The following is a 19,672-nucleotide window of genomic DNA, read 5'->3' on the forward strand; positions in this document are numbered from 1 at the left end:
CATAAGCAAGGGAATTTTCCCATGGTCACCTTAGATTTTAGCCAAAGTTGGGGGGAAGCTAAGTCCATTCACCAAAGGGAGGAAGGAAACACTGATTTTAAGGGCCACTACCTGAAAGAAATTGCCCTGGTGTGTGGGAGGAGAGAAAGAGTGAGCATCATTTATGGAGAAAAGTGAGTGTCTGTGTCGCTTGTGCCTTAATCCCTTCTAGCAAGGCCTCCATGTTACGTCGTGTGAAACACAAGCCATTTCCATGCACAACCTTAACAGGAAGAACAGGTTTTGCAAAGCCCTGACGTTTTGGAGACTGTGCAGGGCAAATTAGGTAAAGTCTTTAAAACCTCAAATTTAGATAGATTCTTTAAAGCCCCACAGTCAAACAGTGACAAACTCAGGAAAAGCAAAATGGAAGGCAGAAGGCATCATCTTCTCAAATTATAGCCAAAATGTCACCGATGTTTTCTCAAGTTAGTGTTTTCTTATTTAGTTTCCATTATCTTTAATAATGGTGCCATTTGTTTTCTCTCTAAGATCAAGAATAATCACCTTTCATTTCTCTTTTATTTCCTCTTCTCAAATTACTAAATCTATCAGTTGTCTTCTATATCCCTCTCCTTTCTGGCTTGCCCTCTAGCAGTATTCTAATTTCGTCTTCTTTCCTTCCATCCAATCAACATATTTATTGAGCATCTACTCTAAGTTCAGCTCTGTGCCAGAAGCTAGATACATACTGGCCAGTAGAGTAAAGATACAGGGCACTGTCAAAGATATATTCAGGGCACTAAATGAGAAGAACATACAGCCAAGAATACTTTATCCAACAAGACTGACATTCAAAATGGATGGAGAGATAAAGAGTTTCCAAGACCGGCAAGGCTTAAAAGATTATGCAACCACCAAGCTGACACTGCAGGAAATATTAAGGGGGGTTCTATAAAAGTGGAAAAATCCTAAGAATAGCATTGAACAGAAATATAGAGACAATCTACAGAAAGAAAGACTTCAAAGGTAACTCGATGTCAATAAAAATGTATCTATCAATAATCACTCTCAATGTGAATGGCCTAAATGCGCCCATAAAATCGCACAGGGTTGCAGATTGGATAAAACGACAGGACCCATCCATATGTTGTCTACAAGAGACCCATTTTGAACCTAAAGATACACCCAGACTGAAAGTGAAGGGATGGAGAAGCATCTTTCATGCCAATGGGCCTCAAAAGAAGGCTGGGGTAGTGTTCTCATATCAGATAAGTTAGATTTTAAACTTAACACTATAGTCAGAGATACAGAAGGACACTACATAATCCTTAAAGGGACTATCCACCAAGATGATCTAACAATTGTAAATATCTAGCTCCCAATATGGGAGCAGCCAATTACTTAAGAAAGCTGTTAATCAAGATAAAGAGTCATATTGATATGAATACACTAATCGTGGGAGATCTTAACACGCCTCTCTCAGAAATAGATCATCGAAGCAGAAAATCAATAAAGAAACAAGAGCATTGAATGACACATTGGACCAGATGGACCTCATAGATATATACGGAATATTCCACCCTAAAACAACAGAATACTCATTCTTCTCAAGTGCACACGGAGCCTTCTCAAGAATAGACCACATACTGGGTCACAAATCAGGACTCAACCGATACCAAAAGACTGAGATTATTCCCTGCATATTCTCAGATCACAATGCTTTGAAACTGGAGCTCAATCACAAGGAAAAGTTCAGAAGGAACTCAAACACCTGGAAGCTAAAGGCCACCTTGCTTAAGAATGCTTGGATCAACCAGGAGATCAAAGAAGAACTGAAACAATTCATGGAAACCAATGAAAATGAAGACACTTCTGTCCAAAACCTATGGGATACAGCAAAGGCGGTCCTAAGGGGGAAATACATAGCCATCCAAGCCTCCCTCAAAAAAACTGAAAAATCCAGATCACAGCAGCTGTCCCTACACCTTAAAGAACTGGAGAATCAACAACAAATCAAACCAACTCCACACATAAGAAGGGAAATCATCAAGTTTAGAGCTGAGATCAATGAGGTAGAAACCAGAGATACAGTAGAATGTATCAATGAAACTAGAAGCTGGTTTTTTGAAAGAATCAATAAGATCGATAAACCATTGGCCACACTAATCCAAAAGAAGAGAGAAAGCCCAAATTCATAAAATTATGAATGAAAAGGGAGAGATCACAACCAACACCAAGGAAGTAGAAACAATCATCAGAAGTTATTATCAACAGTTATATGCCAATAAGCTTAGCAACCTAGATGAAATGGATGCATTCCTGGAAAACTATAAACTCCCAAAATTGAACCAGGAAGAAATCAACAACCTGAATAGACCAATATCTAGTAACAAGATTGAAGCAGTGATCAAAAACCTCCCAAAAAACAAGAGCCCAGGACCTGACGGATAACCTGGGGAATTCTACCAAACTTTCAAAGAAGAAATAACACCTATTCTCCTGAAGCTGTTTCAAAAAATTGAAGCAGAAGGAAAACTTCCAGACTCTTTCTATGAAGCCAGCATTACCCTGATCCCCAAACCAGGCAAAGACTCTACCAAAAAGGAGAATTTCAGACCATTATCACTGATGAATATGGATGCTAAGATTCTCAACAAGATCCTAGCCAACAGGATCCAACAGCACATTAAAAAGTTTATCCACCATGACCAGGTGGGATTCATCCCTGGGCTACAAGGATGGTTCAACATTTGCAAATCAATCAATGTGATACAACAAATTAATATGAGAAGAGAGAAGAACCACATGGTCCTCTCAATTGATGCAGAAAAAGCATTTGACAAAATCCATCATCCGTTCCTGATTAAAACGCTTCAAAGTATAGGGATAGAGGGAACATTCCTGAACTTCATCAAATCTATCTACGAAAGACCCAGAGCAAATATCATCCTCAATGGGAAAAAGCTTGCAGCCTTCCCGTTGAGATCAGGAACAAGACAAGGATGCCCACTTTCACCACTCTTGTTCAACATAGTATTAGAAGTCCTAGCAACAGCAATCAGACAACAAAGAGAAAGAAAAGGTATCCAAATTGGCAATGAAGAAGTCAAACTCTATTCGCAGATGACATGATTCTTTATATGGAAAACCCAAAAGACTCCACCCCCAAACTACTAGAACTCATACAGCAATTCAGCAACGTGGCAGGATACAAAGTCAATGTGCAGAAATCAGTGGCTTTCTTATACACTAACAATGAAAATACAGAAAGGGAAATTAGAGAATCGATTCCATTTACTATAGCACCAAGAACTATAAGATACCTGGGAATAAACCTAACCAAAGAGGTAAAGGATCTGTACTTGAGGAACTACAGAACACTCATGAAAGAAATTGAAGAAGACACAAAAAGATGGAAGACCATTCCATGCTCTTGATCGGAAGAATAAACATTGTTAAAATGTCTATACTGCCTAGAGCAATCTATACTTTTAATGCCATTCCGATCAAAATTCCACCGGTATTCTTCAAAGAGCTGGAGCAAATAATCCAAAAATTTGTATGGAATCAGAAGAGACCCCGAATCACTAAGGAAATGTTGAAAAACAAAAATAAAACTGGGGGCATCACGTTACCTGATTTCAAGCTTTATTACAAAGCTGTGATCACCAAGACAGCATGGTACTGGCATAAAAACAGACACATAGACCAGTGGAACAGAGTAGAGAGCCCTGATATGGACCCTCAACTCTATGGTCAATTAATCTTCGACAAAACAGGAAAAAATATACAGTGGAAAAAAGTCTCTTCAATAAATGGTGCTGGGAAAACTGGACAGCTATATGTAGAAGAATGAAACTCGACCATTCTCTTACACCGTACACAAAGATAAACTCAAAATGGATAAAAGACCTCAACGTGAGACAGGAATCCATCAGAATCCTAGAGGAGAACATAGGCAGTAACTTCTTCGATATCAGCCACAGCAACTTCTTTCAAAATACGTCTCCAAAGGCAAAGGAAACAAAAGCAAAAATAAACTTTTGGGACTTCATCAAAATCAAAAGCTTCTGAACAGCAAAGGAAACAGTCAAAAAAACAAAGAGGCAACCCACAGAATGGGAGAAGATATTTGCAAATGACAGTATAGACAAAAGTTTGATATCCAGGATCTATAATGAACTCCTCAAACTCAACACACACAAAACATGCAATCATATCAAAAAATGGGCAGAAGATATGAACAGACACTTCTCCAATCAAGACATATAAATGGCTATCAGACACATGAAAAAATGTTCATCATCACTAGCCCTCAGGGAGATTCAAATTAAAACCACGTTGAGATATCACCTTACACCAGTTAGAGTGGCCAAAATTAACAAGACAGGAAACAACATGTGTTGGAGGGGATGTGGAGAAAGGGGAACCCTCTTCCACTGTTGGTGGGAATGCAAATTGGTGCAGCCTCTTTGGAGAACAGTGTGGAGATTCCTCAAGAAATTAAAAATAGAACTTCCCTATGACCCTGCCATTGCACTCCTGGGTATTTACTCCAAAGATACAGATGTCGTGAAAAGAGGGGCCATATGTACTCCAATGTTTATAGCAGCAATGGCCACGGTCGCCAAACTATGGAAAGAACCAAGATGCCCTTCAACGGACGAATGGATAAGGAAAATGTGGTCCATATACACTATGGAGTATTATGCCTCCATCAGAAAGGATGAATACCCAACTGTTGTAGCAACATGGACGGGACTCAAAGAGATTATGCTGAGTGAAATAAGTCAAGCAGAGAGAGTCAATTATCATATGGTTTCACTTATTTGTGGAGCATAACAAATAGCATGGAAGACATGGGGAGTTAGAGAGGAGAAGGGTGTTGGGATAAATTGGAAGGGGAGGTGAATCATGAGAAACTATGGACTCTGAAAACCAATCTGAGGGGTTTGAAGTGGCAGGGGGGTGGGAGGTTGGGGTACCAGGTGGTGGGTATTATAGTGGGCACGGATTGCATGGAGCACTGGGTGTGGTGAAAAAATAATGAATACTGTTATGCTGAAAATAAGTAAATTAATTTTAAAAAGGATACAGGGCACTGTCAGACTATATTGCATCTTTATGCAAGTTACAAAGAGAATCCTTTTACTTAAGAGACTTTACCACCATTTGCCAGAAAATCCTTGTGAATGCACTCCTTTTGGTGCAGCAAATTTGTACAGTACCCTCTACAACCGTACGTGGCATGCATAGCAGCAAAGATTGTTTCTTTGCTCTTATGGAACTCAGATTCTACCAGAGAAGGCCAATGATAAACAAAGAAATAAAAATTGGAACAATGTCAGTACTATGAAGAAAATAAAGGACTAAGATAAGAAATAAGATAGGAAATAAGGACAACATTTAGATCAGGTGGTTGGGAAGGCCTCTCTGAGTGACATTTATGCTCAGACTTGGAAGATGAAAAAGAGCCATCCATGCAAAACTCCTGAAGGGAGAGCATTCCGGGCAGAAGAAAAAATTCAGGGGCCTTACACAAGGAAGAGCTCAGAGCATTCGAGGCATCTGAGGATCTGTAGCTGGCCTGTAGTGATTGTAGTCAACCCTGGCTGGAGATGAGGCTGGAGAAGGGAACCAGGCTCAGCCCATATAGGACCTTCAAAGCTGTGGGCTGGAGCTTGTATTCAGTTTCTAAGTACCTTGGGAAGCCGCTGGAAAGTTGTGAGCTGGGCATAACATGAACCAGTGGATGTTTTAAAAGACCTCATTGGCTGTTGCATCTATACTTGATTGGAGGGAGGCAGCAAAGCAAGGGGAGAGGCCAGGAAGAAGGGGAGTGCAGTAGCCTGTCTTAATGTGAGAGGGCAGGTGCCTGTTTTGGGGACAGAGTAGAGAATAGTGGTTCAGACAGGAGCCTCTGGAACCAGGCTGCCTTGGCTCTAAGCCCAGTCCTGCTACTTTCTAGCTGGATAATCATGAGCAGTGCGTTCAGCCTTTCTAACAATCTTTACAGGGAGAATGTTGTTAGCACCTACTTCCAAGTGCTTATGAGGTTTCAATGAGATCATGCAGGAAAATGACCTAGCACCACATCTTGTATAGGGTGAGGACTCCAGAATGAGAAACAGACCAATATGAAATATATTTAGGGCATTGCTTTTTGACCATGGGTGCTTATTGGAATTGCCTTGATAAATTTACGTTCAGGCTGGGGGTGGAGGGTGAGGGAGGTGATTTCAATGTGCAGCCAAAGTTGAGAAGCACTGAGTTAGAGGCGGGGGGGGGGGTGGGAATGATAGGATTTACTGAGAGGGGATTGGTAGATGACTCCTGTACACTACTGCTAGCTTCATCTTGCAGAAAGATAGCCTTAACCATACTATACCTCTACTCAGAAGTCTTTGTGCTGGGGGACCTGGCTGACTCAGTTGCTAGAGCATGTGACTCTTGATCTTGGGGTCATGAGTTCAATCCCTATGTTGGGATAGAGCTTACTTTAAAAAAAAGTATTTGTGCTGATACATACTGTACTAACTAAGGCCAGTGAAAGAGAGAGAGAGTGTGTGAGCATGCAAGTGGGATAGGTGCAGGGAGGGGCAGAGGGGGAGAGAGAGGGAATCCTAAGTAGACTCCACGCTCAGTGTGGAGCCCCCAATGTGGAGCTTGATCTCATGACCCTGAGATCATGACCTGAGCCGAAATCAAGATTAGGGCATTCAACTGACTGAGCCACCTGGGCACCCCACCAGTCACATTTCTAAATACTTTATCAACATTAACTCATTTACTCCCATAATGACCCTATGTGATGAGTATGATGAGTATTCCCATTTTATGGATGATGAAACTGAGGCAGAGAGAAGTTAATAGCCTTGTTTAAGGTTATGTAGCTAGTGAGTCCAGATGCCAGGCTCTTCCCCACTTTACTCTGCTGATGAAAAGAATGGCTCCCTGTTGCCAGGGGTATACACCAACCCCTGCCTCAGACAGTGAAGGCCTTCTATCCAGTAGCTTCAACTTAGCTTTCTAGGCCCACATTCTTCGATTCACACACCTTGGGTTCCACTCCCAGTGTTCCTGTGCTCTTTGTGTCTTTGTGTCTTCACTATACCCTCTCAAGATTTCTCCAACTGTAGTGTGCTTCAAAACCACCTGGAGAACTTTCAGATCCTCAGACAACAGTTGCGTGATTCAACAGCTTTGGGGTAGGGTCCTGGGATGTGCATGTCAGCAGGCCCCACTGTCCACTCAGAGGCTGGTGGTCCATAGATTCCTCTTAGAGAATCCATTCCTGAGACCAAATGGAGGACTGGAGGCAGCCCCGAATAGTGGTTTCTGTTTGATTTTAGTGCACTTAAATTTAGCATATTAAAAAGTCTGAATCCTGGAAGCAATAGAAAAGTAACAAATGTCACTCTCTGAATGGTCAGAGTATCTACTTCCAACCATTGGGCAACCAACTTTGAGACAAATGTATGACAGCCATTTCATGGGAAGGAACTGGGAGGTCAAGAGAACAAAATGGCTGCCTATTTAAGAACTGCACATGTACAGCTAGACCTTAGAGGAGAGAAGATTGCCTCTTTCTGGAAAAGCCTTTCCCTTCCATCTCTGCCTTTGGAAGTCCTACAGGTTTCTCAAGATGTAGCTCAAACACTGCCTCCATAGATTCTGACACAGGTGGTCCTCTGGGTGCATTATGATAAATACTAGATGGAAGGCCTTTCTCTCTTCTCTGCCTTCTGTCTGCCATCCCTCATTTCTCCAGCCCAAATTCCTGTTTATCCTGCTTATCCAAAGACCAGCCCATCTGCCACCTCCTCCGAAAGTGTTTTTTTTTTTTTTAATCCTGTAAGTTAGGAGTAAACCTCCTTCCTTTCCAAGGCTCCTCAGCCTTTACTGGGTGCTGCTCCTGTAGCATTAATCACTTTGTTACCTTTTTTTAAAAAATTTATTATGTGTACTCATGTCTTACTCTCCATAGCAATTCTGAGCTCCTTAAGGCAGGAACTATTCCTGGTTCATCTTTTCTTCCCTCTCCCTGTTCTAGGTACAGAGTTAGCACTCTTTGAATGAATGCATGTTAGCTTGGAAATACTGCCAAAGTTATAGTTTGAATTAGATACAACTAACATATGATATTATTCCTGTGTTTTCTGCCTCTGAATTACCAATAGACTGTGGTAGGGGTGGTACTTGCTGTCCATTGGTTCATGGTCAGTAGGAAATCACACTGTGTCATTTCTGATCCCCAACTGGTTTTTCCTCCCCCATTGCCCTTCAGGACACTGTAAGTAATATTTCTTCTAGGAAGAAATAAATTTGGGGCATCTGAGTGGCTCAATCGGTTAAGCTTCTGCCTTCGGCTTAGGTCATGATCCCAGGGTCCTGGGATCGAGCCCCACATTGGACTCCTTGCTCAGCTGGAAGCCTTCTTCTCCCTCTCCCTCTGCCTCCTGCTCCCTTTGCTTGCGTGTGCCAGCGCTCTCGCTCTCTCTCTCTCTCTCTCTCTGCCAAATAAACAAATAAAATCTTTAAGAAAAAAGGAAGAAATGACCTTGTTCCGAGTACCATTGTATGTTCATCCCTTTTCCTATGCTCTTTCCAGAGGTCCTCACAAGCCAGTGTGGATTTAGCCACAGCCTGATTTGGTTTGTGCTCCAAGAAGACCCTGGATCTTTCTCTCCTGCTTTCTCACAGTGTGTGTGTCTGTACACCAGTACAGCTATGACATTTAAGCCAGAAAAGATGGGTATTTTGTTCCTCATCTCCCTACCCATCTTTGCCCCAATGTCATTTGAGTCTGCTCCGAAGGGAAGAGAGTCTGTATGGAGCCGAGGTGTTCATAGTTGCTTGCATAACAATCCAGTTCCTATAATCCAGTTGTCGGGCTGAGGTTACTTTTTTGGGGGAAAAGGATACGGTGAGAAATCTAAACTGAAGAACAATTCGTAAGAGAAAGGAAACTGCCAAAAGACATGTTATTGCCTCTGGGAGACATGTGTGGGGCAGCAGACATAGACCCTGAAGCCACAAGGACTCAGATTTGATGTTATGGAGCTCCAGCCTACTAGTGATGTTACCTTGGGCGATCTGCTTGTCCCCATAGAACTTCGGTTTTTTGCTTCTTTTCAGCCCTGAAAATGGAGATTATAGTAAGTGTCACCCATGGAAAGGTTGTAAAAATTAACCGAGATGATGTGGAGACCTAATGGAAAGTCTTTTACAGACTTACTGCTTTATTTGAGACAATGATTATATTTCATATATAATATCATTGTATTTATCAGCTCAGGGTTAATACGATTGCACGCTCTCCTCTATGTCTGATAGTCTTGCCTTTTTTTCTTTACTTAATCTCCACACATAGAATTTCATTTCTCATCCCTCTTGTGTTAACAGATCCTGGGACTCGCCATCTTCTCAACATGACCCTTGTCACAGTTTAAATTTCTTTCCTTTTATGATGCCCTCAGAAGTGACAGATAAAAGCAAGCTCCAGCTGATCATGCGCGGTCCCTTCACACACCTGCCAATTCGTGAAGTTCTTTCTCTGCGATCTCTCCTCCAGCCGAAATAAATCCTTCACTTTCATCTTTCCCTGTGAAGGCTCAGTCCTCCGCTTTCATAAAACTGATGCTTTTCTCTCTGCCCCTAATTTCTTTACATCTTTCAGTTGTGTAGAATGTGATTGAATGTCCTTTGAATTGCTAATTTTGGAAGCACCTCGTTATTTTTTTTTTCCTGCTAAAACGATGTTTTTACAAAGGTCTGTCTTGCATAAGCATATTACTCACACAGCAGGGAATGCAGACACCCTTCTCCCCTATGCTGACCACCCTAACTGCAGGAAAAATAATGCAGAAGAAATAACCTTTTGAGTGCTGAACTTGCAGATGTTCACATAAAGGGCTGCATGGAAACAGGCTCTCTGCACCTTCCCCAGACACGGGTACATGTCTCTCTTCCTGGGTCATGTGGCAACATTAGCCGCAAACTGGATCTCAACCCCAGCCGCAGGGATTTCGGCCTGTCCTTGAGGCTTGAGACAGGTCAAGAGGACATTGACAGGGGGCATGTCCTTGCTGGAACTTGAGCAAATCTCATCTGGACTGGAAGTGGCATGCAAACAACCGCTGGAACCTGAAGGGAAACTTGATCAGAAGAAAAATCTTGTATGACTGCCACATTCTGGGCAGGCAGGCCTCAAACCCAAACCCACCCCCCTCCTGCTTCCCTCTACTACTTATCATTTCTGTTTCCTGTCTCCTGCCTATCTTGCCAAAGCAAAGGGAAAGGCTATGTACATGGACTCTAGACAAAGGAGAGGTTTTTGGGGGAGGTAGGCTTTTGTCTGTATTAAGAGTCAAACCTGATTGGACAGTGTACATACGTAGTACTTACTCTGTGGCAGGCAGTGGTGTAAGCACTGATGTGTGTGATAACCTCAATCCTCCCAACAAAGTTAGAACAATTATTAACCCCATTTTACAGATAAGGAGACTGAGGCAGGGAAGTTACATAATTGGCCCAAGGATACGTGGCAGTGAGTGGCAGAGCTAGAATTTGAACCTTGTCAACCTGGCTCTAGAGTCCCAAACTCTTACACTCTCTGGTGGGAGCCATTCATGGGAACGCAACAAGGGACCTTTCCTAAGGCAAGGGAGTAGAGGGGGAGAGAGAACATGCTTGACATGTTGGCACTTAATCTTAGAAGAGTAACCACACTGCCCAGCTCCTCCCATTATGGCCTCAGCCTACCCGCTCAGAACCAGCAGGGGACATCTTTGTCCAGAAATACCTACCTTCTTTCACCCTTCTTCACTCTTCTGGAGCACCCACCAAGTACCCAGTGCTGTGTGGGTGCTGGAGATACAATGGTGAACGAAACAAATAGGGGACCTCACCTAGTGGATTGTAGTGCAGAAGACACATTTATCAAATAGATAATATCAAATAATTTCAAATATCAAGTAGATACAAAATGGCAACTGTGCCACGTGCTATAGAGAAAGGGGTTGGAAAAGCTAGTAATGAAGAGGGGTCGACCTTGTGAGGGAGGTGAAAGAAGACTCCTCGGACTGTCTCTCCAGCCTCAACACACACCACATTCCTTTTCACTGCCTGTGAGAGAGGAGGGACTCAAAGTTTAGGGACATAGCTAATGGCAGTCTTAAACTCCCAGGATCCGTGACTTCTGCTTTCCCTGTGAAACTGGCCACCTCGGGCTATAGGAGTGTCTATAACTGTCTTTCCTTCATTGTACATGTGCATACTACTCTAGTCCAGGCTTTTCTTCTTACAGAACTACTTGGTTGTGTTGGTCAGTGCCCACCATGTCTTAGCACATTATCCAATGTCCGCAGATTGTTTTTAAAGACACTCTATAAAGCAAGCTGACGCTCCCTGAACCTACTACTCATCCTTGTTTCTCTGACACCAACCCACACACACCTTCTACTCCAGGCTGGCTATTCTCTTTGTCCTAAAATATGCCAAGTTCCTTCCCACTTTCATTCCTGTTATGTGCCTCTCTTAGCTCTCACAAGCTTGGAATAGCTTCCCTCCTCTCTTCTAGGGATTTTGACCCTACCCATCTTTCAAGAGCCCAGGCTGAGTTGTACCCCTTCCAAAGAGCCTGACCCGATAACTCGAGTCCTTGAGCTCCTTCTTGGACCACTTTCAGGGCTTAGTCTGGTTTATCGAGTCCAACATTTAAATATTTTCTTATATTTTCCATTGTTTCATGGGTCTTGCTTCCTTAACTGGAAAAGGAACACCTTCTTCCTCTGTGTCCCATAGCACAGAGTTAAGCATTTCTTGTGGTTGATTTATTAAGTAGAAAGAGCTACAGCCATGAAAAGCTCTTGACATCACCCCACATGTAGTCCTGGCTAGGGAGGCAGGAGAGATGACTGAACTCCCAACATACTCAACCCAAGCTCATTTATCCAACACATTTGCAAAGAGCCAAAGGAGAAAACTGAATCTCATTTCATGAAATTGAGCTATTTCTATGAACTTCCACGAGGTAACTGAAAACAGAAGCAACTGTTTAAAAGCAGTTTGTCAGTACTCAAGAGAAGTGCCATTGTACCTAAGACTCGTGATTTATCTTTGCAAAACAGCAAAATTACACCTGCGATGCCATCTTGGCTGGAATGCAGAGATCATGAAGGAAGTGATGCACAAGGTAGTTCATTTTATTTTTAACATCATAAAAATCTACCTAAGTTTTCAAAGTTCTCAAAATCAGACAAAACTGGAGAAAATAATAGCACCTCCAAATATAGACACTCACATACTGGTCTAGCATTGTTTTTTGTTTGGTCCACATTTTCTGCAGAAACACTACCATCAGTGGATCATAATGATAAGGAAGGAAATATCATTAATGAGACACATTTCTCAAAAAAAAATGAACTCCATCATTTATGGTTTTTGAGTTGCTGTGCTCCTCCCTAAACTTCAAACTGTGCTGAAACACTCTGATCTTTTCAGAGTGACAGAAGAGTCTTACCACTGTTAATGAGCCCTGTTCTTAGGTGAACCATTCATGTTCATGAAGAAAGGATCATCTGAGAGATATCCCACCCTTGGCCTTCCTCTCTTCTTCTAAATCCCCACCAGGGGCTGTCTTTTTCCATGGAAACTTTCCAGCTTGTTTTTGTTCTCTCTCCCCTGTGCTCAGAATTCATCTTCACGTGCTTGCTAATACTCCCAGAACTCCCAACCTTGGTGGTCATTGTGTTCCTTCTGGGCATGTCTCTTATGCCTAACATGTTTCTTCATAGAAAGCCCTTCAGACCATGGATGAGACAGCATTGACTTTCATACTGAGTTTAACAAATGAATAAACCCAAATCTTAACTGGCCATGTGGAATAAATGCCCCCATCCTGTTCTGGGATTGGAGCATTTTTCATGTTTATAGGCGTCTGGTTCTACCATAAAAATAAGGAATTTCCAGCGAGCACGTCAGAGCAAGTATTTCTTCACAGGTTAAAGTCACTCTTCCTTCAGCCCTGTCCTTCTAACTACTCCAGGGGGTGCCATAACTGCCCAGAAACACTGCCTGTGTCCATTATTCTCATTGGAATAGTCTTCATGAGCCTAGACCCCATTATTTCTAGAACTTAGTCCGGATTGTCAACTGACAGCATAAAGAGAGAAAAAAGAAATGTGAGCAAAAGGAGCTATGTTATGCAGGGGAAGTCAGATTTCAATATTACCTACATTATAACTTTAAGAACTTACCAATTCCAAGTCTCCATAGCCTGGGCAAGCAGACAGTGGATACCAGGATCCAGTTTTTCTAGCAAATTACTGGAATGACTATATCCATTTACACCTTGGCTTTAGCCATTAAAACCAGCCCCAAGTTCCCTACTCCCGCCAGACATCCACGTCTTTTTTGGATATAAGGCCAGGTAGCTAATGCAGTATCTGTGGATAGAAGGACCTTAAACTGCTTTCTGACTGCTTTCCATTCATTCCTGGGTTGACCAGCAGTAAACATTGCTAGATCTCTGAGCTTCTCTTCTCCATCCGCTTGTTATTTTTCCAAGTATGGATGTGGTAGCTCAGGACTCTCTCTTTTTTGGGGGGGGGAGGGGCTACTTGGACTTTGACCACTCGACGTTAGGACCATAAAATTGCACTCTCTTTCAATGAAGCAGATATCTGTCCTCATTTTAAGCCAAGAAAAAATAAGGGATTTTGTTAAAACTCAAATGCCTCTTTGACAAAGAGGAAAATAAGGAGATGACTAGGAGAGAATCTTAGCCAGTTGAGAAGGAACGAGCTGAAAACATCCTTGTGGCCTTTTTTTTTTTCCCTGCATCCAAGATCCTGGCTTTCAAAATGGAATGATTTCAAAATGAAAGGATTCCCTTTCCTATGTGCAGGCATAAATGTTTTTGTTATTGCTGGGCTTCGTTTGTTTGTTTAATCCAGAGCCTTTCCTTGATAGCTACCACGCATGCTCATGGAACTCCTTAAGCTGGGTTTTCCCCAGGGTTGAGCTACTCTTGAGGAGAAGGAGGAGGAAGCAGAGGGAAAGGATGGGAAGAAGAGGGGGAATAACACTTGGTGGGCCAGGCCCTGTTCTAAGCTCTTTGCACACACAAATACATTTCATCCCCACCGCTCTCTGGGCTAGGTTGTATTGTCCCCATTTTAGCAACAAGGAAACTGAGGCTCAGAGAGGTTCATCACTTGCCCAAAGTCACACAGGCAAAAAGGGACAGAGCCAGGTTTTGGACCCAGGCAGTCTGGCTGGTGTGGGCTGTTCTCTTAGCCATGACTGTTCTGTTGCCTCTCAACTTGGGGATGTGGAGCAACTGTGGGGACTCTGAACTCTGAGGCTACTGGAAGGAGCAGACTTCGTGACAGCTCTGCTCCCCAGGGCCAGATATGGTAACACTTCCATTAGATTTATTGGGATGACTCAACGACCCCATTTCTAACTATCAGCTTGGATCTCCATAGCCATTGAAAGAGCAAAGTGTGGCTTGTGGGTATCATCCAGCTAATAGCTTCTCTTTGGCCTCTCTCATGATTGGCTCTCACAAGCACTGGCACTCCCATAATGTTCTTTTTAAAAAGTATGTATTTCTGACTTTCCTGGATAAATGCTTTTGTACTCCTCTTCAGATTTAGCTAGCTACTCTTGGCAGGAGTTCCCCCTTTTCTGTGTCTCTGTGTTTCTCAAGCAGATAGTTTGTTGAAAATGCTAAGAGCTTGTATTGACAGCCCAAACAATAAAGTGCTTTATTTGACAGCAGAGTATTTTCTAGAACACATGACCATCTACAAAAGACCGAAGGACTTCTTGTAGTACTATATATCGTTGTTACCTGAAAGGTCTACTAGTGGGGAATCGTTTTACCAGAGTTCTTCAAAGCTTCACTCAAATTTCAGCATGCCTGCTCCTTCTCAACAGTATTTAGAGAATTAGATGTTTGGCAGAGGACCCCCATCGAGTCATCTGCTTCTACTCTGTCTTTCATCTCCAGCTTGGGTATTCTGTCCCGGCTATCAAGTGGCCCATCCCAGAACCTGGCACGTAGTAGGTGGAGATGTCACGATCACTTTCTTCCTCTCCACACTCCCCTGATTTCCCTCAAAAGCCCTTCAACTATTTACCCTGATTCTGCTGATTTCGACGCGTTTCTCTGAAAGTATAGAGATCACTTTCCCTTGTCACAGGGATCATGTCCCCGCCCCGCCCTGGTCTCAGGGATTCATTTCATTGCCATGTGCCTTATGATTAGAGTGACTACATATCTTCCCATCCAAACCAAAACACTTTTGAAAGTGAGAGGGCCATCTTAGTAATTATGTCTGCCAGAAAAAGGCATGAAAGTGGGCTGTCCCACATCCATCGGGACCTAGGGGACATGTTATGTATGATGTTGTGTGTGGTTCAGATGTGACCACATGCTGGCGTAGTTTTGCTTTCTGAGGCTTATCTTCATGGGTTTCTAATAATCTCATTGTACACTTAGTCCTCTCGAAAGGAGAGGGTTTACTTCTGTGACCTACTCAGGCTAACCAGAGATTAATGGAAGCAATGGGAGTTATAAACAGTCTGAATTGTAGCCCAGCTTTTGACCATTTTTCACATGCTTGTTCTTCATTTCTTTCATTACCAGAAAGCCAAGCCATTTTAGCTCCATAGGGTACCACTCAGAATATAATTGAGGTTTGAATAAACAACACATGTGGCTTTTAAGGTTAAATGAATATTGTTTGACATACAGTACACTAGAGTTGTTTTTCATTTTGGTTTTAAAAATTGGTTAAAATTATATCTTGTTGCTTCTCGGAATTAACTAGAATCCATCTGTCTCCATTAGAATCAATTTTTTTTGTTGTTGTTGTTTTGTTTTTTCTTTTCTTTCTTTCTTTCTTTTTTTTTTTTTTTTAGATAAAGCCCTGGATGAAAAAAAGTTTCCTCTTACTCAAGACAATTTGCCCAGCAAATCAGGGAGGAAAAAAAAAGCAACAGAATAGGTTTTAGGGCACTACTGCTAATTTTTTCTTTGATGTATTTTGTCCCATAGATATATCTGAGATATATCTAAACCATAGTACCTAAGATGCTTATCAGCAATCCAGACGGATTTGGCCCAGGTCACAGCTGAACAAAATGTGAATATCAAAGAAGATTCTTCCAATTTAACTATGGTTTAAATGATAAAGAATGAGAATGACTCCTTATATACAGAACACTCCAGGTTAGAGAATGCCATTTCGATGGCATCAGAAGCTCAGTCATTTCTACTTGAGAGGATATGTACACGAGTAATGGTTCCAGGAGCTTTTAACTGAAGTGAAATGATTTCAACTGAGGCACGCACGTCTGCCTGCAAATGCTTAGGTGTTGTGACACATTTCTCTGAACTTGGGTTATAGGACATTAGTCCTCTGCTCCCATGCCATCTGACCTCTCTGTTCACTTAACAGGGACTACTTGCTTCAGAGTTCTACCTGGACTCTAAGTATTTCAGGACACTATCTAAAAGCCCTTTCAAGACTCCAGGGTCTTAATGCAATAAATGGAACTTCTCAAAAGGTCATGCTAAGTAAACCTTCCATGTCAGTACCAACCATTAAATCTATGTTTGTGAAGGACGTGTTTGGTGATGAGAGCTCTTCTCTTATTTTTCCTTTGTGATTTATTCTCTTTGGGCTACTTAGATTGGGCCCCAAAACACATTCCATGGCTTTTCCATTTTGTTCTGCTATTTGCTGGTGAAACTCTTCTGGTTTCCAGTCTTCTTTTGGGTCCCCTATTTTCATCTGGCTCATGACAAAGCTTGGACTCGCCACGCTGCCAGTGAAAAGGGACCAAGTACATTTAAGTTCATCCCTATTCATTCACTTCAAGGGCAGTGCCATTTCCCAACTGTTCAGATTTGCAAGCCTAGCATCTTTTGATTAAAAAAATTTTTTTTAAGATTTATGTATTTACTTTAGAAAGAGAGAGAGAACAGGGAAGGGGCAGAAAGAGAGGGAGAGAGGATCCTCAAGCAAACTCCCCTCTGAGCATGGAGCCCGACAGATGCAGGGCTCAATTCCAGGAACCTGAGATCGTGACCTGAGCTGAAATCAAGAGTCAGACATTTAACCAACTGCACCACCCAGGCGTCCTCCCCTCCTCCCATGACCATAGCATCCTTTTACAATATTTTCTCTTTTGCCATCCGCCTCTTGTATCATATCTCCCATCAGGATCATATCATTGCCTTTTTATCTGAAGTAGTCTGATTTGCTCCTTCCCCATGATTTCAGAGATTCTCAGGGCCTGTCACATATTACTACAAGCAGCCTCCCAGATTCCGGTTGCCTTCCAGTAGGAGACACTCCATCGCCAAGAGAAGCTGCCATAAATCACCATTTTACTGTAGGAACCTCTACATAAAAATTGGTTACAGGATAAAATGTGAATTCTTCAGCCTCTTTCTGAAGTCACACAGCAATTATTTACCACCTTTATTTACATCAATGACCAGTCTTCTCCCCTCCCTCTCTCCTTCCTTGACTCCTTTTCCTCTTCACCCCTCCTCCTTTCTTTCCACTATCCCCATTTCTCTTATTTCACACCTGAACTCTCTACTGTCTTCAGTGGCTGTCTTCAGTGTGTTCCTTGCCATTTCCAAAGCTCTGAGAGAACATGAGAGGGGGGAGGGCCAGAGGGAGAAGCAGACTCCACACTGAGTGGGGAGCCCAATGTGGGGCTCAATCTGGCAACTCCAGGATCATGACCTGAGCAGAAGGCAGAGGCTTAGCCGAATGAGCCACCCAGGTGCCTCTCTCCCAAGCGCATCTTGATGATTCATAATTTTTTTTCCATGAGATGATCTTTAAATTATGAAGGGTTAAAACCATAACACCATTATATATCACTACCTTATAACATTGCTATCTAAGGAATTTTGAGGTCCTTTGTAAGTCCTAAAAGCCAATGATATTACCTAATTTTCCCTCAGTACTACAATCTCCTTGAACCAGTAACATGTTACTATGTCCAAGTGGGTTTTGAAAGCTCATGGGGTAAATTCAAATAGAAAATTCTTCATGCTGCTACTTTCTGATATTTCCTGCTATCCTGTGAAATACATGTCTTAACTGATACTGAGAGTAAAACCCAGCTCTTCCCATCGACTCACTTGGTCATCAGTAACACAAGGTAATATCCTTGGAAATTGTCCTGTGGTTTGTGATCTTTAATTCGTTGAGGAATATCTCTGTCTGTGGTATGTTGTTCTCAAGGCTAAAGGTAGGATCTTCCTCCCAAAAGAAGTTACTCTGGCAATGAGGCAATGATAAGTGTTCACTCTTCAGGGAATGGACACATAGACCCAGAAGAAGGTATCTCGGGCAAAAACAGAGGAGTACAACTTGGATATTGGTTAGGTAAACATTCCAACTACCACGAGATTAACCTTAACTTTCAGACCAGGTCGTAACTTCTCAGAGACATCAGGGTGAATTTAACAAATTATGACAGACCAAATCCTTGAAATTCTCATTTTAGAAGGGTAGTTTAAACATAAGTTAAGTACGAACTATAAGATACTGAACTGACACAGGAATAAAGTAAGCAAAAGTGAGGGTGATGGCTATATCACAATGGAAAGTGTTTATTCTCCCTTTTGTTTCCCAAATTTTGTAGTGTGAATGGATGGGGCTCCTGGGTGGTTTACTCAGCTAAGTGACAGCCTTCAGCTCGGGTCATGATCCTGGGGTTCTGGGATCGAGTCCCACATCCGGCTCTCTGCTCAGTGAACAACATGCTTCTCCCTCTCCCTCTGCCCCTTCCTGTTGCTTGTGCTTGCTCCCTCTCTCTCTCTTTCTCTCTCTCTCTCTCTCAAATAAGTAAATAAAAATCTTAAAAAATAAAATTTTAAAAAAGGGGCAACTTTCTTCAGAGTTGTTTTTGAAAATTGAGACAGATCCAGAGAGAAATCTTTCCAGGTCACTTTATAAAGGACAGCCTCTTTTTTTTCCAGAAAGGAGAGAGAGACAGAGACAGAGAGAGATGGGGGAAGTGGCAGAGAGACAGACTCTTAAGCAAGCTTCATACCCAGCATGGAGCCTGATGCGGGGCTTAATCCCGTGACCCTGAGATCATGACCTGTGCCAAAATCAAGAATCAGACCCCCAACTGACTGAGACACCAGGGTGCCCGGAAGGATGGCTATTTTAACTACATTTAAAATGTCTGGAGAAATTTGGGATCATAGAACAAAAAATGTGGCTAGGTCACAAGGGTGATGGTTTTCCCTTCTAAGTATGTATGACTCTGTCTTTATTTTGTAATAAACAGGGGATGGAGAATTGTCGTGGGAACATTCTGATGGTGATATCTTCCGGCAACCTGCCAACAGAGAAGCAGTAAGTGTGAATAGCTCAAATAATTCAACCCTCCCCAGCACCAGGCCAAACTTTCCTCTCTCCATGGCTATTATCCCAGCAACTCCATAAAAGGGCCCATTTCTAACACCACTGCTCTTTCCCTTTCCTTGGAAAATTAAACAGCATTATCACCAAACTCTAGCCATTTAAGTACACTGTATAGTTGGTAACTAGGGCCAGGACGTGAACACAAAGAAATCACAGCCCCAGCCCTTAGGTACTTGCCGTCTAGATCCAAAGTTGGTAGCCTTTCAGGATGGTTT

The 19,672-nt window shown here is 42.4% G+C and overlaps 1 protein-coding gene across 5 annotated transcripts in view; it reads left to right on the top strand.

Moving 5' to 3' along the window:
• The window catches only part of CHRDL1 (chordin like 1), a 132,900-nt gene that overhangs the window by 87,008 nt on the left and 26,220 nt on the right, over nucleotides 1-19,672 (top strand). For all 5 annotated transcript variants that reach the window (XM_044235461.1, XM_044235463.1, XM_044235462.1 and 2 more), the window contains one exon: nucleotides 19,321-19,388. In XM_044235461.1, coding sequence (XP_044091396.1) covers nucleotides 19,321-19,388 — 68 coding nt within the window. The remainder of the gene's footprint in view (nucleotides 1-19,320; nucleotides 19,389-19,672) is intronic.

This window comes from Neovison vison, chromosome X (genome assembly GCF_020171115.1).
Source record: "Neovison vison isolate M4711 chromosome X, ASM_NN_V1, whole genome shotgun sequence".
NCBI lineage: Eukaryota > Metazoa > Chordata > Mammalia > Carnivora > Mustelidae > Neogale > Neogale vison.